Source organism: Esox lucius, chromosome 23 (genome assembly GCF_011004845.1).
Source record: "Esox lucius isolate fEsoLuc1 chromosome 23, fEsoLuc1.pri, whole genome shotgun sequence".
Taxonomy (NCBI): domain Eukaryota; kingdom Metazoa; phylum Chordata; class Actinopteri; order Esociformes; family Esocidae; genus Esox; species Esox lucius.
Window position 1 is genome coordinate 12,500,811 of NC_047591.1, and position 25,829 is coordinate 12,526,639.

Sequence of the window (25,829 nt, forward strand, 5' to 3'; positions counted from 1 at the left end):
CCCGGGGTCTCCTCCCGGTGGGACGGGCCCAGAACACCTTCCCAGAATGGCGTTCCGGAGGCATCCGAAACAGATGCCCAAGCCACCTCAGCGGACCCCTCTCGATGTGGAGGAGCTGCGGCTCTACTCTGAGCTCCTCCCGAGTGACCGAGCTTCTCACCTTATCTCTAAGGGATCGCCCAGCCACCCTGCGGAGAAAGCTAATTTCGGCCGCCTGTATCCGGGATCTTGTCCTTTCAGTCATGACCCAAAGCTCATGACCATAGGTGAGAGTAGGAATGTAGATTGACCAGTAAATCGAGAGCTTCGCCTTGCGGCTCAGCTCTTTCTTCACCACGACAGACCAATACATCGACCGCATTACTGCAGAAGCTGCACGATCCGTCTGTCAATCTCCCGTTCCATCCTTCCCTCACTCGTGAACAAGACCCCTAGATACTTAAACTCCTCCACTTGAGGCAGGCACTCTCCACCAACCTGAAGTGGGCAAGCCACCCTTTTCCGACTGAGGACCATGGCCTTGGATTTGGAGGTACTGATTCTCATCCCCACCGCTCCACACTCGGCTGCAAACCATCCCAGTGCATGCTGAAGGTCCTTGCTTGAAGGGGCCAACACGACAACATCATCCGCAATGAGCAGAGACGAAATCGTGTGGTCCCCAAACCTGACACCCTCCGGCCCCTGGCTGCGCCTAGAAATTCTGTCCATAAAAATGACAAACCGAACCGGCGACAAAGGGCAGCCCTGCTGGAGTCCAACATGCACTGGGAACAAGTCTGACTTACTGCCGGCAATACGGACCAAGCTCCTGCTTTGGTCGTACAGGGACCTGACAGCCCTTAACAAAGGACCCAGGACCCCATATTCCCGAAGCACTCTCCACAGGATGCCTCGAGGGACACAGTCGAATGCCTTCTCCAAATCCACAAAACACATGTGGATTGGTTGGGCAAACTCCCATGAACCCTCCAGCACCCCGTAGAGGGTATAGAGCTGGTCCAGTGTTCCACGGCCCGGACTAAAACCACACTGTTCCTCCTGAATCCAAGGTTCTACTATCGGCCGTATTCTCCTCTCCAGAACCCTGGCATAGACTTTCCCTGGGAGGCTGAGAAGTGTGATTCCCCTATAGTTGGAACACAACCTCCGGTCCCCCTTCTTAAAAAGATGGACCACCACCGATGTTGCACAGGCGTGTCAACCAAGACAGCCCCACAACATCCAGAGACTTGAGGTACTCAGGGCGGATCTCATCCACCCCTGGTGCCTTGCCACCGAGGAGTTTCTTGACTACCTCTGTGACTTCAGCCCGGGAGATGGACGAGTCCACCTCTGAGCCCTCATCCTCTGCTTCCTCAATGGAAGACGTGACGGCGGGATTGAGGAGTTCCTCGAAGTACTCCTTCCACCGCCCGACGACATCCCCAGTTGAGGTCAACAGCTGCCCACCTCTACTGTAAACAACATTGGTAGGGCACTGTTTCCCTCTCCTGAGGCGCCGGACGGTTTGCCAGAATCTCTTCGAGGCCAGCCGATAATCCTTCTCCATGGCCTCATCGAACTCCTCCCAGGCCCGAGTTTTTGCCTCCACAACCACCCGGGCTGCCGTCTGCTTGGCCTGCCGGTACCCCGTCAGCTGCCTCAGGAATCCCATAAGCCAACCAGGCCTGATAGGACTCCATCTTCAGTTTGACGGCATCCCTTACTTCCGGTGTCCACCACGGGGTTCGGGATTGCCGCCTCGACAGGCACCGGAGACCTTGCGGCCACAGCTCCGAGCGGCCGCTTCGACAATGGCAGTGGAGAACATGGTCCACTCGGACTCAATATCTCCAGCCTCCCTCGGGATCCAGTCGAAGCTCTGCCAGAGGTGGGAGTTAACCATCCATTGTCGACATCCGCGATACCGTGGACAGTGCTCATTTGCATGAATAGAAAAATATATTCGCCATAATCGTCCGATTCCAATGGTATATTATTTGTAGCCACTTTCCTGAAGCGTTCCGTGTATAATTGGGGTTGTCCGTGTATAATATGGGTGTTACGGGTTGCTTCCCCTCCGCCCTGAGTCAGGTGGTTCGGTCCCTGTTTTGTTTTTCCACCTGGAGTGCTGGGGGTGTGTTCAGTAGGGCAAGGGGCGTGGCAGAGTCTTCACTGCAGAGCCATTCTTCGCAGCTGCACCTCATCCACATGATTCACTCCAGCAATATTTAAACCCGGGCTGATCACCTCTTCGGCGCCAGTTCGTTATCTACTACCCATGTGGTACTTGGCTCTCAGTTCTAGTTACTTGCTATTATCATCCGTGTGCTCCATTTTTTGCCTTTGTTCCCTGTGTTTGTACTTACCCTGTGTTTCTCTCCTGTTGCCTGCTCAGACCTGCTGCTTCCTCTGCTGCGCCTACTAGCTCCTGGCCTCACCACCCAGCCTTCACCGTCAGCTCTCCCCCAGCTTCGGACCTGCCTACACTGTTTTCTCATACAACCCTGGCTCTCCATTAAAACCTTTATTTTTGAATCTACCTTACGTGGTCTGTGTGATCTCTCTGCGTTCTGGGTCAGACGTACTCTAACAGAACGAACTGGCCATGGACCCTGCAGAGGATTCACGTTTTTCAGATGATGAAGGCATGTTTCGAGCCATCAAAAATCAGGGAGCTCTGTTAGGACAACACGACCAGTTGATCCACAAATTACTGGAGACCAACCAACAATTATGCCAGCAAGTTGCTCAGCTTTCTTCTCAAATTGCCACTCTGTTTCTTCCCAGTGCTCCTAGTTCTCCCCCCTCTCAACCAGCTTCCGTAGCCGTGGATGCTACACTACATGCCCGGGAACCCCCGGTGACGTCTCCCGAGCCGTTCTCTGGGGAATTGAACAAGTGCCGAGGATTTCTGCTTCAATGCGGTCTCGTCTTCCAACAAAGGCCGCTGTCTTTTGCCTCAGAAGCATCTAAGGTACACTACACACTGGGGTTACTCAGGGGAAAGGCACTAGTGTGGGCAGAAGCTATGTGTACCAATCAACACCTCTCCGGGTTAACCTTTTCTGAGTTTTCCACACGTTTACGTACCGTTTTCGACCACCCAGACCATGTCGGAAACGCGTCCAAGAGATTGTTGGACCTTAGACAGGGTACACGGAGCGTGGCTGAGTACTCTATTGACTTTTGGACATTAGCGGCTGATTCAAACTGGAACGACGAGGCACTACGGGGAGTGTTTACGCATGGACTTAATCACTCAGTTCAAGATGAGCTAGCTCTTCGCGATGAACCTAGCAACCTGCACGGTCTTGTTTCCTTGGCCATTAAGATTGACAACAGGAACCGAGAAAGGAGACGGGAGAAGAGCGGACACGCACCCGTTCCTACTAGGGTTTCCAGGGCACCAAGGCCCGGTTCATCACCCCCACACAGTGTTCCCTCGGCCGCACCCGTCTCCGCTGCAGGGGACGAAGAGGAACCCATGCAATTGGGCCGGGCTCGGCTATCCCCAGCCGAACGCGTACGACGCCGACAGGCAGGTGAGTGCCTGTACTGTGGCAACTCCTCCCATTTCCTTGCTGCCTGTCCTGTACGCCCAAAAGAGGAGGCTCGTTAGTGAGAGTGGGTACACTAGTGAGCCCCATCCCTGTAACCGAACCCACATCCCCTCGTATGTCACTCCCTGCCACACTCCAATTAGGTATGTTGTCACTGCCGTTGACGGCCCTCATCGATTCGGGGGCGGAAGATAATTTCATTGACTTGAATTTGGCTAAACAGGCTGACATTCCCCTCGAATCACTCCCATCACCTATCAAAGTCACAACCATTGACGATCAGTGTTTGACTACGGTTACCCACCAAACCATTCCAGTTACTCTCATTCTCTCCGGCAATCACAGAGAAGAAATCACCCTCAAAGTTGTGTCTGCCTCCGCATCTCCTCTCATTCTCGGTTTTCCTTGGCTAAAGTTACACAATCCTCACATAGACTGGCAACACAAAACCATCAGTAGTTGGAGCAGTTTTTGTCATTCCACTTGTCTCGGTTCGGCTATCCCTCCCAACGTGAAAACCCCGACTGCATCAGAGAACCTGCCCGATTTGTCCTCTGTCCCCAAGGATTATCTGGATCTATCGGAAGTGTTTAGCAAGGTGAAAGCCACATCTCTGCCACCCCATAGACCCTATGACTGTGCGATTGAACTATTTCCAGGAGCCCCCTTGCCTGCCAGCCGACTCTACAACCTGTCCAGACCAGAGAGAGAGGCTATGGAGAAATACATCGGGGAGTCCCTGGCTGCAGGCATCGTTCGCCCCTCAACATCACCTGTAGGGGCGGGGTTCTTTTTCGTGGAGAAAAAGGACAAGACGCTACGCCCCTGTATTGATTTCCGTGGATTGAACAACATCACTGTAAAGAATAAATACCCTTTGCCACTGATCAATTCTGCTTTTGAACCACTGCAGGGTGCCACGGTCTTCTCCAAACTGGATCTGCGCAATGCCTATCATCTCGTCAGGATTCAGCAAGGAGATGAGTGGAAAACAGCTTTCAACACACCACTTGGACACTTTGAGTATTTGGTAATGCCCTTTGGTCTCACGAATGCACCAGCAGTATTCCAAGCTATGGTAAATGATGTTTTACGAGACATGTTAAATCGTTTTGTTTTCGTCTACCTGGACGATATACTGGTTTTCTCTAAGTCACTCACTGAACATGTCACACACGTCCGTCTAGTCCTGCAACGTCTGTTGGAAAACAAGCTTTTTGTTAAAGCTGAGAAGTGTGAGTTCCACCGTGAGTCTGTTCCCTTTCTTGGGTTCATCATTGAGAAGGGACAGGTTTCGGCAGACCCCAACAAGATTAAGGCAGAACTGAATGGCCCGTTCCCCAGTCTCGCAAACATCTACAACGTTTCCTTGGTTTTGCAAATTTCTACAGGCGATTCATCCAGGGCTTTAGTCAGGTAGTAGCTCCCCTCACAAAACTCACCTCACCTAAAGTTCCGTTTGTGTGGTCTCCTGAAGCTGACCAAGCCATGTGTACCCTAAAAGGACTGTTTTCCACCTCCCCGGTGCTCATCCACCCTGATTCCTCTTTACCTTTTGTTGTGGAAGTGGATGCCTCGGACTCAGGTGTTGGAGCGGTGCTGTCGCAACGCTCCCCCACGGACCAAAAACTCCACCCTTGTGCTTTTTTTTCTAGGAAGTTGTCTCCAGCCGAGAGGCATTACGACGTCGGTAACCGTGAATTGTTGGCCGTCAAACTGGCGCTAGAGGAATGGCGGCATTGGCTGGAGGGGGCGGAGCAGCCTTTTATAGTATGGACCGACCACAAGAACCTGGCCTTTGCTCAGTCTGCAAAGAGTCTCAACTCCCGCCAAGCCAGATGGTCTCTCTTCTTCAGCAGGTTCAACTTTACTCTTACTTACCGTCCTGGTTCTCGCAATGTTAAACCTGATGCCTTGTCCCGCCAGTTCTCCATCTCTGAGGAGCCCAGCGTACCGGAGTCCATCCTGCCCCCTACCTGCGTAGTGGCCAGAGTTCGCTGGGAGATTGAGTCTCTGGTCAAGGCTGCCCAAGACTCGGACCCCGGACCAGCCGACGGGCCGCCTGGCCGGCTCTATGTCCCTGTATCCGTGCGGTCTGAAGTGTTGCAGTGGGTCCATTCATCCCGTTTCGCCTGCCATCCAGGGAGGCAGCGTACCCTTACGTTGTTAAAAAGGCATTTCTGGTGGCCATCAGCAGCAGCTGATGTCCGAGCTTTCGTGGCAGCCTGTACCACCTGTGCCCGAGGGAAAGCATCCCACCAGTCTCCCTCGGGTCTGCTACAACCTCTGACGGTTCCAAGTCGTCCTTGGTCCCACATAGCCCTGGACTTTGTCACTGGTCTCCCCGTGTCCGAAGGTAATGATACAATACTCACGATTGTGGACAGGTTCTCTAAATCTGCTCACTATGTTGCATTACCAAAACTACCGACTGCCAGTGAGGCAGCGGACCTCTTAGTCATACATGTATTCCGTCCCCATGGAATACCTGTGGACATTGTTTCGGACAGGGGCCCACAATTCGTTTCTCAAGTCTGGAAGGATTTTTGTTCTGCTCTTGGGGCTACTGTGAGTCTCTCCTCAGGATTCCACCCGCAAACTAACGGCCAGACCGAAAGAGCAAATCAGGACCTGGAAGCGTCTCTTCGCTGCGTGGTGGCTCAGCATCCATCCTCCTGGGCTAAACATCTTCCCTGGATCGAGTACGCCCACAATTCCCTGACCACCTCTGCTACCGGTCTGTCCCCTTTCGAGGCTTCTTTGGGGTATCAACCTCCTCTGTTCCCTGAGCAAGAAAAGGAATTGGCTGTCCCCTCGGTCCAGGAGAACTTACGTCGGTGTCGTCAAGTGTGGAGCGACGCCCGGGATGCGTTGCTCTGGACTACGGAGCAGAACAAGAGGTCGGCGGACCGTCGCAGGACCCCGGCTCCCCAGTACCAGCCTGGGCAGGAGGTGTGGCTGTCCTCCAGGAACATTCCCCTGCGGACTGACTCACGCAAGCTTGCACCCCGGTATCTGGGCCCATTCGTCATTGACTCGATTATTAATCCCTCCGCTGTGCGGCTGAAGTTGCCGCGGGCTATGAGGTGTCATCCCACCTTCCATGTCTCGCACCTAAAACCGGTCTCTTCCAGTCCCTTGTGCCCGCCTGGGGACCCTCCGCCTCCCGTTCGCATGATCGACAACCACCCGGCCTATACCGTCCGCCGCCTTCTGGACGTTCGGCGGCGTGGTAGGGGGCTCCAGTATCTGGTCGACTGGGAGGGCTATGGGCCGGAGGAGCGCTCCTGGATCTCCAGGAGTCTTATCTTGGATCTGCAGCTGGTGAGGGACTTCCATCGTGCTCACCCTGGCAAGCCGGGGCCTGGAAGGACGCCGGGAGGCGTCCGTTGAGGGGGGGGGTCCTGTTACGGGTTGCTTCCCCTCCGCCCTGAGTCAGGTGGTTCGGTCCCTGTTTTGTTTTTCCACCTGGAGTGCTGGGGGTGTGTTCAGTAGGGCAAGGGGCGTGGCAGAGTCTTCACTGCAGAGCCATTCTTCGCAGCTGCACCTCATCCACATGATTCACTCCAGCAATATTTAAACCCGGGCTGATCACCTCTTCGGCGCCAGTTCGTTATCTACTACCCATGTGGTACTTGGCTCTCAGTTCTAGTTACTTGCTATTATCATCCGTGTGCTCCATTTTTTGCCTTTGTTCCCTGTGTTTGTACTTACCCTGTGTTTCTCTCCTGTTGCCTGCTCAGACCTGCTGCTTCCTCTGCTGCGCCTACTAGCTCCTGGCCTCACCACCCAGCCTTCACCGTCAGCTCTCCCCCAGCTTCGGACCTGCCTACACTGTTTTCTCATACAACCCTGGCTCTCCATTAAAACCTTTATTTTTGAATCTACCTTACGTGGTCTGTGTGATCTCTCTGCGTTCTGGGTCAGACGTACTCTAACAATGGGTTGTATAGTTGTATAGTTTGGGTTGCTATGAGAACTTTTCACCAGTCAACGACATTGCCAATGCATCTTAGAAAGGCTCATGTGTACACTAGAATAGATATTACAAGGGTGTACATCACTATATATGATGTTTTGAACCATAATACATCGTTTGTATTATATATAAGATATAAAAATAAATATTTAGTCAAAATAGTATGGGGATGTTCTTGAGTTTTTGGGAAGAAGTTGGTAATTTTTCTGAGTTTATAAAATAAGTCCAAACGTAACTAGCGATCTAGTGCTTTTTGTGTCATTACACCTAAAGGAACCGTTATATAGGGTTATAATCTTTCATTTTATAGTGTTTCATTTCTAGGTTCTATTATATAATTATTTCATTATTTTCAACCCAATTACAGTGTAATTTGATAGTAAAGGCATGAAAGTATGAGGAAATACCATTGACACAAAATCTCATTATGCTTTCAAAAAAAAATCTTGATGCTGAATGGCAGAAATGTTTTCCGAAACATTTTTTTTGCCTTTCAAACAGATTTTATAAATAGTGACCCAGAAGTCTGTTTTTATGTGTTTTTATTGTAGCCAGAGGGGTTGTTATTACCAGGATACATCATAATAGGTTGTATCTGTTACAGAAATGAATCTAGGACCCAAAATGTCCCAGTAGTGAAATCTGTCCGAAAGCCCCATAGGCTACCAAGGGTTAAAGATCCCCCATGATAGGAGACTCGGCCAGACGTTCCCAGCAGACCCTTACAGTACGCTTGGGCCTGCCGAGTCTGTCCAGCTTCCTCCCCCGCCATCGGATCCAACTCACCACCATGTGGTGATCAGTTGACAGCTCCGCCCCTCTCTTCACCCGAGTGTTCAAGACATACAGCCGCAGGTCAGATGAAACGACAACAAAGTTGATCATCGACCTACGGCCTAGGGTGTCCTGGTGCCACGTGCACTGATGGACACCCTTATGCTTGAACATGGTGTTCGTTATGGACAAACTGTGACTAGCACAGGGGTAAACTCCAACACATGGCGGCAGCGCTGGGGAGCTATAAGCAAACCCACACCAGCCCGCCGCCTCACCATGGGCAACTCCAGAGTGGTGAAGAGTCCATCCTCTCTCAAGGAGTGTGGTTCCAGAGCCCAAGCCGTGCGTAGAAGTGATCCCGACTACCTCTAGTCGGAACCTCTCAACCTCACGCACGATCTCAGGCTCCTTCCCGGCCAGCGAGGTGACGTTCCACATCCATAGAGCTAGTATCCATGTCCAGGGATCGGGTTGTCCAGGCCCCCGCCTTCGACTGCCGCCCAATCCTCTCCGCACCGGTCCCTTATGGTCCCTCCCGCAGGTGGTGAGCCCATGGGAAGGCGGCCCCACGAGCGGCCCCATGGGGAAAGGCCCGGCCACCAGGCGCTCGCATATGAGCCCCAACCCCGGGCCTGGCTCCAGGGTGGGGCCCCGGCTGCGCCATACCGGGCGATGTCACGGACCTCAAGATTTTTCTCATCATTAAAGGGTTTAATAAACAATACATTATATATTAATAAAAAAATATTATTATTAATAGACATTAATGAATTACTGATGCCTGGATCTGTCAGTGGGAAACAGACATAACAGGAAATGCAAATGGTCTAGTCAGTGTATCTATAATAATAATGATGTGGCCCTTGTTATGTGTCATCTATTAGATCACATTAAAACCAGTCTACCCTCTCCACACCTGGCCCATTCTGAGGCGTTTCAGGCTGTGAAGCAGTGAAACTAGAATATGAGCTGTGGGAATGAAACATATTTGCATAGATAGGGCTGGATGCTTCCTCTTTTCCCAGAATACATCACCTCTGAAACCAGATGTTGACCCTGTTTCAACATTTTTGGAAAGGGAATTAAAAGACGCAGTGGTCTCTTAATTTTTTGCAGAGCTGTATATGCAGATTAAATCATTACAATTTTCAAATAATGACTATATTGTATCTTATTGTAGTTTGCCATTGTATTCATTTATAATACACATTGCATAAAGCGTCTCAGTTAAGTTTCTATCTAAAGTCCTTGATTTCTCAGAATTCTTTCATTTTAACAGAAACATTCCTAAAACGACATCTGTATAACTTATTGGTATTACTAAAATGCCAACAACATTTTCTATTTGAAAATGTTAATGATTTAGTCTGCATATTTATGACACATGCAAATGAATGCTGACATTTTTATATTTTGATTTAATAGCCTGTTATTTCAAAGAAGAGTTTCAGGATGTTAAAAATGGTTTTGGTAGGGGCAAGACTAATGCAAGATGAATGCCCCTACTAACACTCTACTGCAGTGCTACAAATTTTATAACTGGTTGTTGATAAATCTTCTAGACTTTGGGAAAGCTGAATAATTTAAGTACGTTTTCAAGGCTGTTATTAAAATCAAGACCTCATATGAAATGTTGCCAAATGCAATTGGGTATTCTTCAATGGAATTTTATGATAAAACCAGAAAAGAATCTCTATTATAAACACGTAATTATATTGATATCAAAAAAGTGAATAGAAATGTTAACATTGTTGACTGACTTCCAACATCGAGTCTTGTGCCCGTACCAAAAGTCAACCACGGTGATACAACCTCTATTACTGGTCGTACAAAAACCTCTCAATGATGTGATGATGCCGCTCTTATGGTGAAATCCCTCAGAAACAGTCAAATTCAACACAATTTCCCTTCAACAACCTCCAAAGTAGAAAAACTCTAATTCAACCGATTTATGCAAAGAAATTATGTAATGTTGTATCTCAAATCCCAATGGTTTTTTTTCTTTGATGTATGGTGCACATAGTGTCTAACCATGAATCCAGCTTTTCTATTTGACCATTTTATCCACGTTAAAGAGGATTACCTACAGAAGGCCATCTTCAGTACATGTTTTGTATATTTCTAGTTTATTTAAAAGTGGTGATTAAGTCCCAGACAACCCTACCAGAGGAATGCTACCAGCTTAACTTTGCAGAACAGTTCAGTAACTGATTTGAGGAACTTCTATAAGAGTACACACATGACTGAACAGACAGTTAATCTGATCAGAATAAAAAGTTACAATGGAAAGCGTTCTGTATTTTTATGTAATATGTACCTGTTTATTCCAATAAATTCTAGCATGTAGGATATAAAATGCCATTGATAGTAAGAACCTACATGGAAACTGAAAGAGATTGGAGTCATTCATTTGCATTAAGCATCTGTCCCATTCATGTGTTTATAGCCCTGTGAGAGGTCCTTCATGACCACAGAACCTACAACCATGACTTTCATCACTGTCTTCATCTTGATGCTTCTCATGGCCTTTCAAGGTCAAGGAACCATTGAACTCTATATGCACAGTATGTCCTGGAAAACTCACTGCAAATGTAATCTAATGTTGACATTGTATTGTTCCATTTCCAGGATCCACAGACTCAGTCTCCTGCTATTAAACCTGTCCTTCCAGGTCACATTGTGACTCTCCACTGTAAAACCAGCAGTAATTCATTAAGTGATTGTTGAAACGGACATTCACATGGACATGTGTTTATATTGGTATCAACAGAAATAAGGAGAAATGCCTAAACTCCTGATCTACTGTGTAGGAACTCATGCCTCTGGGACTCCATCTAGATTCAGTGATAGTGGATCTGGAAGTGACTTCACTCTGGCCATCAGTGGAGTCCAATCTGAAGATACAGGTGATTACTACTGTCTGAGCTTTAACTGTCCCAATGATGTGTTCACATGGTGATACAGAGTTGAACAAAAATCTACCTCAGTCAGGCTGGAATGGTGCATTAAACATTAACTGAACCACAAAACAAAACATGAAATAGACTCATCTAAAGGATTATTAGGCACACCTGTTAAATTTCTCATTAATGCAATTATCTAATAAACCTAATAATCCTTTAGGTGAGTGTATATCAATGATTCTGACAAGAGGATTACTGATAAACTGTCACCAAATGACTCCTGAACAGAAAAAAGACCAATGGATATCTTGAACAGATATCAGACACTACAAAACATTTATTTAAATACCAATATAAAGTAAATCCACTTAAACAGGTTTTAGGTTTCCCTGGATCTTGCCATGTTCACCTTTTTGTAAGTAAATGGATTAAATACAGGTGTTTAAAAATATATTTTCAATCCATTAGCTACTTTTCCACCCCATCTGCTATGGCGTATGTGGAATAGTTGAGATTAAAATACAAAATATCTTTAATGGAAAGCATAATTATAATTTTTTCAGAATTGCCCAGTCAAGGTGATTCTAAAAATGGAACATTTCAAACAACATTTAAAAAGTTCTTATATAAATGTTATGTGATATGTATACTCCATATACCAGAGTAAAGATATAATCAAGTTTCCATCTAGACATTCTCTACACGCTCATGATCCTCACTGTGTTTTATAGCTGTACCAATCATAGCACCTTGACAGACTGCATCACTGCTTGGTGGGACAGTAACCTGTATTCAATCCCCTCAATCAATGGTATAATGGCATTTTGTTCTATGTCGTGAAGCTTTGCCCCTATGGGCGACGCTCCACTCATAGAACTTGGGTTACGAAAGTAACCATCGGATTTCCACTACCAGAGATATAGAACAGAGATATGAATCTCACAAATGGAAGAATGCATTAATTGATGACAATGGTGTTGACATTTTCTAGCTGTATCATGCAGTTGCGAAGCATGTCACAAAAGCCCAGTAGAAAGACAGAAAGTTTGTTGAGAAAAAGCTAATTAGTATGCAATTTCCTGATTCCAAAACAAGATGACATTACAAAGTGTCATTTATTACTTGTTCACATAATTTGTGCTAATGTTAGTTTTTTGTGCTAGTGACCATTTAAATCCAATTCAGTCCTTGTAGGGGTAAACACCTTGTCTCAGAATTACCTAAAATCCACCAATGGGGATAATTGCCAATGTACAGGTAACATAACCAATGTGTATGAAAGATATTCCAGAGAAGTTTTCAATCTTGCCCAAATAATATTGGATGCTACTCAATAGGATCACTCTCTTCACACCCACTGGATAACCACTCACTCAAACTCCATTTTCACAGTGAGGATGTTGAGAGCCCATGCTTGAGTGCTCATGGACTGTATATAACCCAGTGTGTTCAACACTTCATTAGTGAGACCTGTTCTTCATGACAACAGAACCAACAACAACCATGACTTTGACCATCTTCATCTGTATTTTTACCCTCTTTATTCAAGGTAATATTATTTACAGAAATTAACCTGTATAATTCTTGCCAAAACATATTGCAATCAATACAATGTTACTGTAAAGTAAGCTAATTAACAAATAATATTTAATTTACATCTGTGTTTCAGAGTCCAGAGGACAGATCGTTGTGACTCAGAGTCCTGCATTAAAATCTGTTTCTGTGGGTCACTCAGTCAGTCTCAGCTGTAAGACCAGTAGTTCTGTATACATGTGAATAGCTAGTGGACAGCAGCTTGGCCTGGTATCAACAGAAATTTGGAGAAGCTCCTAAACTCCTCATATATTTAGTTAGTACCCGTTACTCTGGGACCCCATCTAGATTCAGTGGTAGTGGATCTGGGAGTGACTTCACTCTGACCATCAGTGGAGTCCAGCCTGAAGATACAGGGGATTACTACTGTCAGAGTGTACACTTTCCTATTAGTGTCAGGACGTACACACAGTGATACAGAGTCGTACAAAAACCTCCCTCAGTCAGATTACACAGTGACTACTGGTACAGCTGGGACTTACTGCAGGTGCTGAAGTGGAAGAGACAGTGGTATGGAACACTGCTCAGTAGAGGATGTCAACTCTAACATGTTACAACATGATTGGAAGGTTATCATTGGTATAATGTTCTCTCATTGACCTCTCCTGAATTAACCTCATCGACATATTGGTTATGACTACCAAGTGCACCCACCCTACCTAGTCACACAAGATTTATCTTTGCAGTTAAAGTTACAAACATGAGCACTACAGACCGGTGAAAATGAATGGAACAGAAATATTATATATCCACACGATTAGCTTACTGACTGACGCCTGGTTCTGTGAATGAGAAACAGATGTTGGATCAGACTTTATTGTCATAACAGGATAAACAAATGGTCTAGTCAGTGTATTTTATAATAGTAATTAGTTAACCCTTGTTAAGTGTCATCTATTAGTCCACATTAAAATCAATCGAATCTCTCCACACCTGGCCCATTCTGAAGGATTTCAGGCCGTGAACCAGTGAAACTAGAATGTGAGCTGTAGGAGTGAAACATATTTGCATAGACAAGGCTGGGTGGTTCTGCTTTTCCCAGAATACATCACCTCTGCAACCAGATGTTCACCCTGTTCCCAGGAGGTTGGAGGTAGAGAAGTGACTAGCTTGATGCTGTAGTAAAATTCTTGTTATTAACCATAAAATAATTCAGGCCTAACTGGTTTACTTTGACAAGATGTTTAATTCCACTGCGGTAGCTCACTGACTTCATGTGTGTAAGAATAATAAAGAGCACAATTCCACGTTTGTGAGTTTTAATGTTTTCTGTTAGGATGTTGAACTTAAGTGTATTGACTTATTAGCTCTTTAGATGTACTGTAAATTTGGCTTTTATGTTTTCTGATCATTCAACTATATTAGTAAATTGTCATTGTATAATTTATTTGTATTTTTTAGAATTTTTTATTTAAAATATTTTTATCTCATGAAATCATTTATTTTAACTTACAGCATTAAAATGCCTACAGTATCTAAAAATAATACAAGCAGAACTCATGAAATCTAACACCAGTACAACATTGAAAAATGAAATCAATAAAATCCTGATGTTAGTCTATTTAAGAGGGATGAATATTTTGAGAATGGCTGATCTCAGAACAAAGCAAAGGAACAAGCATGCAGTGAGGGTTGTGAATGACAGATCCCAGCCTGAACAGTCATCCTTTCTCAGGGTCTGAGTGACTGGAGGCTGGGAGGTCTGGTGGGCCTCGCAGGTCACCGTTTCTGCATTGGTCAACTCCTGGACAGTCAGAGTGAGGGTGCTGCTCCAGGTGTACAGGCCACCTTTCTCTAGGACCCCTCAACTGGCATCGACTGGATGTTGCCGTCTATATCCAAACAGATGCTTCTGGAAATGGATAAAAGTTGTCACGTAATTATCCACCTATAATTGCTGCTAGATTTGAAGAAACAGCTTAATTTCACATGAAACAAATAACTAGCATAGAATATATAATTAGAAAGCATACACGTTTAAATTGTTTATCTTTGTTGATACCAGCATGTCAAACAGATATAGTTTTAGGAAGGTATCCATCCAGAAGAGGTTGGATAGAAACATTATTGAGATGCTGTATTTTTACACTAACAGTGTAGTTTCATGACCAGAAAGCGATCAAGACTACTGTAAGACACTGTATATTACTGTTATCATACCAGAATAATACAAATTCTGTACACATAATGTTATACAAATCACATTAAAATACATCGACATATTCTAACATTCTGAATTCATAGCCTGTGTATTATCCTGGTATTTTTTTAAAGTGAAAGAAAAGATTTGACGAATGTTAAAGGAAAGGTTAGCTATTTTTTAACCTGGGCCTTTTTTCAGATTATCTAGCACACTCCTGGACTGTTGAGACATATTTCTTTTGAATTATTACAGTTTTGAGGTTTTTCGATTTTTTAAAAGGAAGCCTCTCTCCGAGCTACCATAGAAGTGAACTGGGCAACCGATATAGTGTTCAAAAATATGATATATTCGGTATTCCAAAACAGGAAGACAATTTGTGCCAAAACTAGTATTGTTTCAATGGTTATTGCTGTTTATTATTTCTGGGAAATATATAAGCAGCTGTTGGAATAGTGGGTACTGAAATTATTACTACTATGGAAAACTGTCACGATTTTTGAAACTGTTGGGAATGGCCATGTCAGTTATTTTCCCTGACCGATAACATTCCGGAATGATGCCTGTCTTTTAGACAATTAGTAAAAAAAAAAATGTATAACACAATAGGGGCCTGCACATTCTCAATACATTTTGATAAATGTCCATAAATGGTGCTTGTTCCTAGCTAGTAAACTTCAATGAGGTGGGCATCGTAGTTTAGCTGTTTTGAAACGGCACAGGGCTGAGTGCAGAAGTTTACAGATGTTGTGAGGTTGTGCATTGAAAACAAAAATAGTTTGTTTTCACGTATAACATAACCATCAATACACCATGGCTTTTTCCATTTTAGAAAACCTAATGTATGATATATTTTCAAACACAAGTTGCCCTGTTCAATTCCATTTTATCCTGGAGAGAGACTGCAGGAAAAATCTGATAAACTTAATACTGAAATGTCCGGGAAAAGAATATCTCTATGAACTAAGATCATGCTAGATAATCTGTAAATAGGCCCCGTGTAATTTTTTAAAAAACTTTTCCTTAAATTAAAACAATGCAATCAGAGAAATATCAAGACATGTACTTCCTACATCAAATGTGGAGCCACTACCAAAGTTACCACACACTGACACAACCTCTTTTACTGATGGTACAAAACCTCTGTTTCGTTGTGATGATGCAGCTTTTTTGCTGGAAATCCCTGATAAACAATCACCTTTAAAACAATTACCATTTATCAACATCCAAAAATAAAGTTGCATTTTATTGCATGACATAAGTATTTGATCACCTACCAACCAGTAAGAATACCAGCTCTCACAGACCTGTTAGTTTTTCTTTAAGAAGCCCTCCTGTCCTCCACTCATTACCTGTATTAACTGCACCTGTTTGAACTCGTTACCTGTATAAAAGACACCTGTCCACACATTCAATCAAACAGACTCCAACTTCTCCACAATGGCCAAGACCAGAGAGCTGTGTAAGGACATCAGGGATACAATTGTAAACATGCACATGGCCGGGATGGGCTACAGGACAATAGGCAAGCAGCTTGCTGTGAAGGCAACAACTATTGGCGCAATTATTAGAAAATGGAAGAAGTTCAAGATGATGGTCAATATCCCTCGGTCTGGGGCTCCATGCAAGATCTCACTTTGTGGGGCATCAATGATCATGAGGAAGGTGAGGGATCAGCACAGAAATACACGGCAGGACCTGGTCAATGACCTGAAGAGAGCTGGGACCACAGTCTCAAAGAAAACCATTAGTAACACACTACGCCGTCATGGATTACAATCCTGCAGCACACGCAAGGTCCCCCTGCTCAAGCCAGCGCAAGTCCATGCCCGCCTGAAGTTTGCCAATGACCATCTGGATGATCCAGAGGAGGAATGGGAGAAGGTAATATGGTCTGATGAGACAAAAATAAATATTTTTGTTCTAAACTCCACTCGCCGTGTTTGGAGGAAGAAGGATGAGTACAACCCCAAGAACACCATCCCAGCCATAAAGCATGGAGGTGGAAACATCATTCTTTGGGGATGCTTTTCTGCAAAGGGGACAGGACGACTGCACCATATTGAGGGGAGGATGGATTGGGCCATGTATCGTGAGATGTTGGCCAACAACCTCCTTCCCTCAGTAAGAGCATTGAAGATGGGTCGTGGCTGGGTCTTCCAGCATGACAACGACCTGAAACACAGAGCCAGGGCAACTAAGGAGTGGCTCCGTAAGAAGCATCTCAAGGTCCTGGAGTGACCTAGCCAGTCTCCAGATCTGAACCCAATAGAAAATCTTTGGAGGGAGCTGAAAGTATGTATTGCCAGCGACAGCCCCGAAACCTGAAGGATCCGGAGAAGGTCTGTATGGAGGAGTGGGCCAAAATCCCTGCTGCAGTGTGTGCAAACCTGGTCAAGAACTACAGGAAACGTATGATCTCTGTAATTGCAAACAAAGTTTCTGTACCAAATATTAAGTTCTGATGTATCAAATACTTATGTCATGCAATAAAATGCAAATTAATTACTTAAAAATCATACAATGTGATTTTCTAGATTTTTGTTTTAGATTCCGTCACTCACAGTTGAATAGTACCTATGTTAAAAATTACAAACGTCTACATGATTTGTAAGTGGGAAAACCTGCAAAATTGGCAGTGTATCAAATACCTGTTCTCCCCACTGTATATTGTGAGGTTCCATTTGGGTTTTTGTATTTGAATGTAGCCCTGTTATATTTGGTTTTTGTTTGTGTTTCTACACGCAGCCTGTCTTTATTGTTTTCACCTGTCTCTTGTTGGCTCCCTCGTTGTGTCCCTATGTAAATTCCTTCTGTCTCAGTGTTTTTTGTTGGTCATTGTGGTTAGTGTGTTGGTTTTGTTGCCTGTACCTGCCGTTTGTGCCTTTTGTATTTTTCTTCTGTGAAACTTCAAAAAACTATGTTCGCTCAGGAAAACCTCTGCGGTTTTGTCCTACCTTCCCAGCCCGTGCATGACATATTTTTTAATCTACTTCTTTGTCATTATATGCGTTGCCTAAAGAAGATAAAAAAATATTCCTCTGTCCATTTAATTAAAGATTTCGTCTTGGAGCTGTATATGTTTAACATTTTGAGATTTAATTGTACTAATATAACTATAACTAGTCATAACTATGACTAGAAAACAATAATTAAGGACATAATTTCTATCATTATCTTGACCTGAATTGAGTTTCAAGTTCAAATATACTATGCTAAATAAATTAGCTATGGTGACAATTTGCCATTAAATAATCCCATTAGTGAAAATACCCACACATTGAAAACATAAACAGCTAGTAGACACAATACATCTTTTATAACACCTATGGAATGTACTCTTGAAATATTATGCACTTTTTCAATGTTTAATCAATGTTTTTTTAAAGTGATTATTTAAACACCATTCAGTCCTTGAAGGAATGTACTCCTGGCCTCAGAATGTGTTAGAAATCTTCATTTGGCCCATTGAGAATGTACAGGTAATATAACCCTGTGCTACAGTACCCAACCCTGTTCTAAGAAGCTTCTGTCCTGTAGGTTTTTTCTTCAACCCTAATCTAGCACACCCGATTCTAATAATTAGCTGGATGATAAATGTAATCAGGTCAGTCACAACTAGGGTTGGAGAGACAAACTACAGGAGGGTATATCTTGGGGAACAGGGTTGGGCAGCCCTGACCAAAGCCATATATATTGTTCGGGAGATGTTTCAGATCTCCCCAAAATAATATCTGTTACCACTCATTTGCAATGACTTTATTCACCCCCAATTGACTGTACGTACACTCAAACTCCCTTTGCACAGAGAGGATGTTGAGAACACATGCTTGAGTGCTCTAGGGCTGTATATAACCCTGTCAGGGTCAACACTTCATTAGTGAGACCTGTTCTTCATGACAACAGAACCAACAACAACCATCTTCATCTGGATTTTTACGCTCTACATTCAAGGTAATATTATTTCCAGAAATGAACCCTGACAATTGCTTCCTAACCTTTTTACAATAAATAAAATGCTTTTGTAAAGTCATTAGTTCATAAGTAATGAGCAAATTATTAATTTGAATGAAATCTCTGTTTCAGAGTCCAGAGGACAGATCATTGTAACTCAGAGTCCTGCATTAAAATCTGTTTCTGTGGGTCACTCAGTCAGTCTCAGCTGTAAGACCAGTAGTTCTGTACAGCACTGGACATCACTTGGCCTGGTATCAACAGAAATTTGGAGAAGCTCCTAAACTCCTCATATATTTAGTTAGTCCCCGTTACTCTGGGACTCCATCTAGAATCAGTGGTAGTGGATCTGGGAGTGACTTCACTCTGACCATCAGTGGAGTCCAGGCTGAAGATACAGGAGATTACTACTGTCAGAGTCAACACTATCCTAATAGTGTCTGGACGTTCACACAGTGATACAGAGTCGTACAAAAACCTCCCTCAGTCAGATTACACAGTGACTACTGGTACAGCTGGGACTTACTGCAGGTGCTGAAGGGGCAAATATAGCATAACACAGGGTATGTCCATTTGGATTTTTTTATTTTTTTTACAAAAACTTGCAGAAATTCTCAAACTTAAGTTTTCCTTTACATGCAGGCTAAAACATTCAAGTCTAACTGGAAAAGATAAATGGCTGAGATAAAAAAGGGTTGTCAAACGATATCACCATTGCATGACTGCTTCTTTTTAATAACAAAGAATTTTCAACCTTAATGTAAAATTAATGCATGTTTTCTTACGGTTTCTTGTAGATTAGACCTTTATTTACATCATCTGGGTTTTGTTTGTTGTGCCCGGCATCGTTTGAGACACAAAATGTTCTAGAATGCAGGGTTTTGCCATGTCTTGGCAGATACATGTTATGAAATATCTAATTTTGAATGGTCTTTAACATTGGTTCAATATCCACACATAGGCAGATATTGAGACATGGAAATATCTGTTGATTTAAATTACACAGTCAAGCCTCCACAGGATGCCTATTTAGGTAATAGAGTTACTGTAGAAATTATTACATGTTCATGATCCTTTGTTATAATTCTACAAAGTGTTCTAGCAGCCATCTTTGTGATGGTTACTAGAACTTGTTGAAAAAATAGGTCAAGCTAAAGAAGAAAATTTAGTATGTTGACTGTTTTCTTTATTTATGTAGCATTTCATTCATCCAACAGTTTAAATATATAGTCCGGAGGACAGTATATTGTGACTTCCGCACTGAACATTTTCCTCACAGGACAAACAGTCTTTCTAAAGTATAAACCAACAGGAATGTATAGACTGGAGATTCTTATTTACAGCCTCTGATCTGGTCCCAACATAAAACTAGAGATGCTCCTACACTATCCATTAACAACACTAACAAACTTCAGTCCAGGCTGTAAATGCAAGAAATTACTAGTGTATTACTTAACAGGACCATACTGTTATCCTGCCCCGGTTAGGTTCTTCAGTTTTGACCACTAGAGTTAAACAGAAATATATCCATGACATATTTTAAGTAATGCTAGAAATCTATCCTAAGGCTTGCTGATGTGTGTTGTGGTGCAGTGTGAGAGGAGATGCCAGAGTCCTGATTTCCTTCTGTCTGGAGATGGAGGATCATGCGGTTTGTGATTCATGAGGATCTGTGTCTGTCGGTTAGCATGGAACTGGTATTTCCTCCAGCCTACGGCTCTTTTCTTTTGTGGCAAGAACAAGCCTCTGTTATGCTCCTAACTGAGATCATCCAGAGCAGGGTATCTTACTCACACACAAACACACACACACACACTCATACACACATGCATACACACTCTACTAGGAGTCTCACTGCAGTCCCACATGTTGATAATATGACTCAAAGGATGGGTTAGACACAAAATGTATCAGCACATACTGTGTGGCTACACAGTAGCAATAGATCTTCAGGCAACAACAAAGTCCATAATCCTGACAGACGCAGTGGAGAACCTCTCTGACATTGTGTTACGTCATATTTCGATTGTGGACTAAGTAGGAACCTGCGATGTACGGTGTTATTGAAATGGTAGTCCATGTAGTTTAGTTGCAGTGGTGATCGCTTATTGCCGCTATCCGTTAGTGAGATACCTTTGCGTTTTAGAGGTACAGTGCAGCCCTGAGATATTAGCTCCAATTTCAGTCACCAAATCATACTTTCCAAGATTTGGCCTTTCACAGATATCATGCGAGTGGAATGAGAGGTACAAGTCCAAGTAACTCCAGTTCATACTGATGCCAGTCCAGTGGGGCAGCTTTCCGGTCACTGCCCAGTGGCGGGTGGTCCTCACTGGCTCCCTCCGTGGCGATCAGGCAGACCCTGTCACAGGTACATCAGATGGACTGGTGAGTTGTTGCAGTGGTATGGGGATGGTTGAGGCCCGCTCCACATCGGAGGACAGTATTTGCTGGTTCATCTCTGGGGAGCCTCCTGTTCTAGATTTAACCTGTTGAAGAGAGGCGCATGTCAGTAAATGGACCAGTTTTGGACAGCGTGGTGCTAACACATGATAAGGATTAGTATATTAGGTGAAGTTGGTGTTTTAGTGGCCCAGACAAGTCATCCGAGTTGTCAACTTACCACCCATACAATGAGGAACACACAGGCTGTGACTGGTATCAGAAGCAGGCACAGCAGGCTACCCCTTGACCGAGTCTGATCGTGGTCTTGTGCTTCACTCCCTAGTGACAACCACATTGAACAGTGGTCTGTGAAAAACAAGCTTATGAAAACTACAGTGCCCTCCACAATTATTGGCACCCATAGTAAAGATGAATAAAAAAAGGGTTATAAAAGATTCAAGGGTTGTAAAACATTTGGGTGAATAAGCTAAATGTCACACTGGGGATTGTTTTTTTTTTTTTTAGAAACATCCAACCTTTAATTTAAGTACATTTATTTGGGGAAAAAAACTCCTGTCATCAAGAAATTATTTTTTCTAACAAAATGTGCCACAATTATTGACACCCCTGCATTTAGTACTTTGTTTCTTACCTGGTGCTGAGGAAGGAGCTGGGCAGGGGGGCGGTGCACAGCGGAATCCTCCTTTTCCTTTTCCTGCAGAATTCAATATGGCTCTGACATAGTCAAAATACTGCCCTGTCGGCCATTTTACCTCCCTGTAGTGACATTTAAACATTTGCATTGTCACTTCCTGAAAATACAGACAAATAAATACGTAAGGATGGTTACATCACATGATACTAGAACTGTTAAAGCAATAACAAATGTTACGAGTTAACTCACAGGATTCATTCTTCATTTGCTCAATGTGAGCTGAAATTTCATAATTTTCAAACAAAAAAACATTACCATAATATTAATGTCATAATTTGTTTATAGACTGGTTAAAAAATTAGAAGTTACATTGAAATGGAGTACACATTCTTTGACCTCAACGTAAACTTGTTTTTACATAGCATAGTAGGTAATCTAGAATATGTATGGTGAAATGGCCTATACAATTATAATGAATTTGCAAGATAATGTCAAAATGTACTTGAGTTAACTGAATAACTCTTACAGCATTGATGTCTGTAATTTGTGTTTACAGTAAAGTAACGGGATTTGCCAGAACTGACAGGCATTACCAGCTCCTCATGATCAAATTTGAAGCGCAGGTTTTGCAGCATGGTGATGAAGAGCATAATATTATCTTTGTTGGACGAAATGGCACCAAACACCTGTGCCAGTTCCCTAAGGCTTTGTTCCAGTGGATATATATTCAGCAGAAACCAGCACACACCACTCTGGATAAATACAAGGAAGAGAAACTACTAGGTTACACCATTCATTACTACAGTTTCCCAATCAATGTATGTAAGACAAGCACAAACTTCTACCACTACACCTATATGCATGAGGTTTTGTTTTTGAAACATTCTATTGTACTTACCATATTTTTAGGAATATGATTTATAGGAATTTTATAGTCTTTTGGAATGTTGTTTTTCTGTAAAAAAATTAAAATAGGTAAATTCTGTAAAAGTACATTTTGCTCATTATATAAAATTGTTGGCATCTTTGCAGTATGCAGTTCATGTTTGAGTATCTAGTTCTTACCAATAACAACAACAATCTGCTCACGTCATCTGTTACAGGATTTCCAAATCCTCCTGAGCATATTCCAAAACTTGTCAACAGAAATAGGATGACACACGTGGTTGTCCGAATCTGAACACGAGACCGATTCAGAGAGGGCATGTTACTTTCACAAGCTCCCTGGCTTTGTTTACTCACTTGTCCACATGATCTTCAGTTTTACATGAAACTTCAAGTTCACTCAAACTGTCTTAAAGATTACACAGCTGCAGTCACTGAAACTGATAATATCACATAAACCTTTTACTCACCTTGCTCTTCATATGGAATGTGAGTAGTTGCTGAGGAATACTTGAAATCGAATGTTTCTGACTTTAGATGGAGGACTAGTCATGATGACATGTGTAAATAATATGGACCAGGGTCCGGCTGTCCTCACAGAAATGTTCAAGTCTTTCTTTTAGCACCAGTGCCGCCTACGGACACTACTGTCTGTCACTACCATTCACACACTCACACACTGTCTGTTTCTCTCTCACTCTTTCTAACACACACACACATGCACACACACAAATATGTGATATATTTTCTATCTAAAAGGATCAATAATTTCCATTCATAACCTACCCTTGGCCCCTTTAAGTAAAATGACGTAATTTCATAAAAACATCTCTGCTCTTTCTCATAAACAATTAAGGCTAAATATTTGTCCTTAATGTTGTCAAATGGATTGTGAGTCAATATCCTTAGTAACATCCAGGAATATGAGGAGGATGTTGGCTGTGATGTGTATTAGAAGTGCGTCTGGAGCCTGAGAGAGAAGCTGTCTGTGATTCATATGCTTTGATTCATCTGACCTTTTGTATACAGCACAAGGACTGCATTGTGTGACTGGTCCATTGCCACTCAGTCATAGTGTGTGTGTGTGTGTGTGAGAGAGAACGAGAAAAAATGTGCAAGCGAGAGAGAAAGAGAATAAAAAAGAGAGTGCATCTGTCATCTGTGTGTGTTGTGAAAAGCTGCCTGGTAGCAGTATGATCCAGACAACACGTGAGAATGAACATACACCTTGTGACAAATCATGCACACGAATCAATCAAATGTATTTTACATGAAAGAACCTATACAGATACCGAGCAAATTGAAGCACAGTGGCTAGGAAAAACTTCCTCAAAAGGTCAGAACCTTGAAATAACCCTAGAGAGGAGCCAGGATCTCTGGGGTACCCAGTCCTCTTCTGGCAGTGCTTGGTAGAAATGATAAGAGCCCATGGCCAAAATATACAGTATTCATTATTCAACAATATTTAAACTTCCAAATGACCAGCAGGTCAATAAATGCATGTGGGAAAAGTTGGACTGTGTACAGTGTCTTCAAGCAGCCTATATATAAGCAACACGGCAAGGTAGAATTGACTGTGGGCAGGTATAGCAGAAGTTGTCAGGCAAAATCAAGATAAGCAAAACAACCAGAAGCTCTTTGAACATGGACAACTAGAATTCGTCAGGCCCTGTAGTCCTGATTCGAGTTTGTGGGGCTCAGGTCCTCCGAAGATCCAACAGGACGCCAGAGAATTTTGAGTAAGCAGTTGAAAAATCCAACAGGATAATAGATAAGACATGATAACTTACAACAGACACACTGGACGTACTCTTATCCTCGGCACATAGACTGTTTTAGTGCAGATTTTGGGGACTGTGACAGGGAAGATCTGGGGACACTGGCTTCATTTGTTTAAAAAAAAAAAATGTTATGTAAATGTATTCAATTTCTGAATGTATTCCAAACACATTAAAACATGCATTGTCAAATATATTAAATAGATTTGTAATAATATATTAAAGCAGCCAATATCAAACATGTTCAAATATATTTATCAAATGTATAGAAAATATATTTCAAATATACTTTCTTTCCTTATGGTATATTGTGTCATTTAGCTGCTTTTTACTTACAGTCACACTCAACAATGATCTCTTTGGTATTTCCGGCATACGCTCCATAAAAAGCCCTCGGGACTAGGCTGTTGTATTTAATCAAAAAGTGGGGTCTGTTTTGATTGAATAAAACCAAAACGATGTGGGTCAAACAGTAAATAGATATATGACCTGCTCTTCAAATGACTATACTGCCACCCAGTGGATGCAGGCAGTACAACATGACTCTGTAAGACTTAATAAACAGACCATTTCAAATAAACATACAATAACATTTTAAATGTCTCTGAGTTTTTTAACTATAGATACATTTTTTCACTCTTAATTTCCTAATACATTGGTTACCAGGGTCTATAACCAAAACGTATTATTTATTTGAAATGGTAACACTTGCAAGCAGACATTTTGAGGGCATATCTTTTTTCTACTTATGTCATTTTCCTCCTAACAACTGCTCAAGAATAAGTACAGGTGTGCGATTAGCTTTTTAGTAATTGACAGTATAAGATGAAACAACACTTTGTTTGTAAGAGGATTTGTAAGTTATTCAAAGGATGAAAAGATTTGTACAATAACATGAAAAATATCTACACACAGGATGTTTTAAAGATTTCGATTCTGTATTTGAGCCTATGCTTTGCAGTTCCAGCCTCACACAACTCTTACACAAATATTGACATATATTGAATATAAGTCCACTCTTTTCTACAGCTTATTAGCTATGTGTTGATAGGGCTGATGACAGAAATCCTGGGACCCCTCACTAAAAGACTACATTAACATTATTAACAGTGGGACCTGTCAAGCCATGGTTCCAATTAATCATACCCACTTTCCCCACATTAGCTACAGGGAAATACTTTAATTTGCTGTGTGTGGATACATCATCCTGGTATTACAAACATAAGAAAACTCCT

At 43.0% G+C, this 25,829-nt stretch overlaps 1 protein-coding gene and 3 long non-coding RNA genes across 7 annotated transcripts; 3 read left to right on the forward strand and 1 right to left on the reverse strand.

Annotated features, from left to right (window-relative positions):
• The first annotated feature begins 2,176 nt into the window (after positions 1 to 2,176).
• Positions 2,177 to 2,524, forward strand: LOC117593784. Its single transcript, XR_004575215.1, has 2 exons — positions 2,177 to 2,268; positions 2,381 to 2,524. It is a non-coding gene; the product is annotated as an uncharacterized LOC117593784 (long non-coding RNA).
• Positions 2,525 to 7,084: 4,560 nt separating this feature from the next.
• On the forward strand, positions 7,085 to 7,432 carry LOC117593785. Its single transcript, XR_004575216.1, has 2 exons — positions 7,085 to 7,176; positions 7,289 to 7,432. It is a non-coding gene; the product is annotated as an uncharacterized LOC117593785 (long non-coding RNA).
• A 3,418-nt stretch (positions 7,433 to 10,850) lies between these two features.
• LOC114830124 lies at positions 10,851 to 13,931 on the forward strand. Of its 2 annotated transcripts, XR_004575213.1 has the most exons (4): positions 10,851 to 10,865; positions 11,112 to 11,207; positions 12,597 to 12,753; positions 12,874 to 13,931. It is a non-coding gene; the product is annotated as an uncharacterized LOC114830124 (long non-coding RNA). The 2 variants fall into 2 exon arrangements; XR_004575214.1 differs by lacking the exons at positions 10,851 to 10,865; positions 11,112 to 11,207 and adding an exon at positions 12,447 to 12,461.
• A 5,434-nt stretch (positions 13,932 to 19,365) lies between these two features.
• Positions 19,366 to 23,933, reverse strand: LOC105020288. Of its 3 annotated transcripts, XM_020042735.3 has the most exons (7): positions 23,287 to 23,933; positions 22,997 to 23,107; positions 22,830 to 22,886; positions 22,516 to 22,683; positions 21,929 to 22,088; positions 21,515 to 21,615; positions 19,366 to 21,380 (listed from the first exon to the last, which is right to left on the reverse strand). In XM_020042735.3, exons 1-7 carry the CDS (start codon positions 23,296 to 23,298, stop codon positions 21,243 to 21,245), a joined length of 747 nt encoding a protein of 248 aa, XP_019898294.1. In that variant the 5' UTR covers positions 23,299 to 23,933; the 3' UTR covers positions 19,366 to 21,242. The 3 variants fall into 3 exon arrangements, with proteins under 3 accessions (XP_019898294.1, XP_010885485.1, XP_019898293.1); XM_010887183.4 differs by having other exon boundaries at positions 22,525 to 22,683; positions 22,997 to 23,933; XM_020042734.3 differs by having other exon boundaries at positions 22,997 to 23,933.
• Positions 23,934 to 25,829: the final 1,896 nt, after the last annotated feature.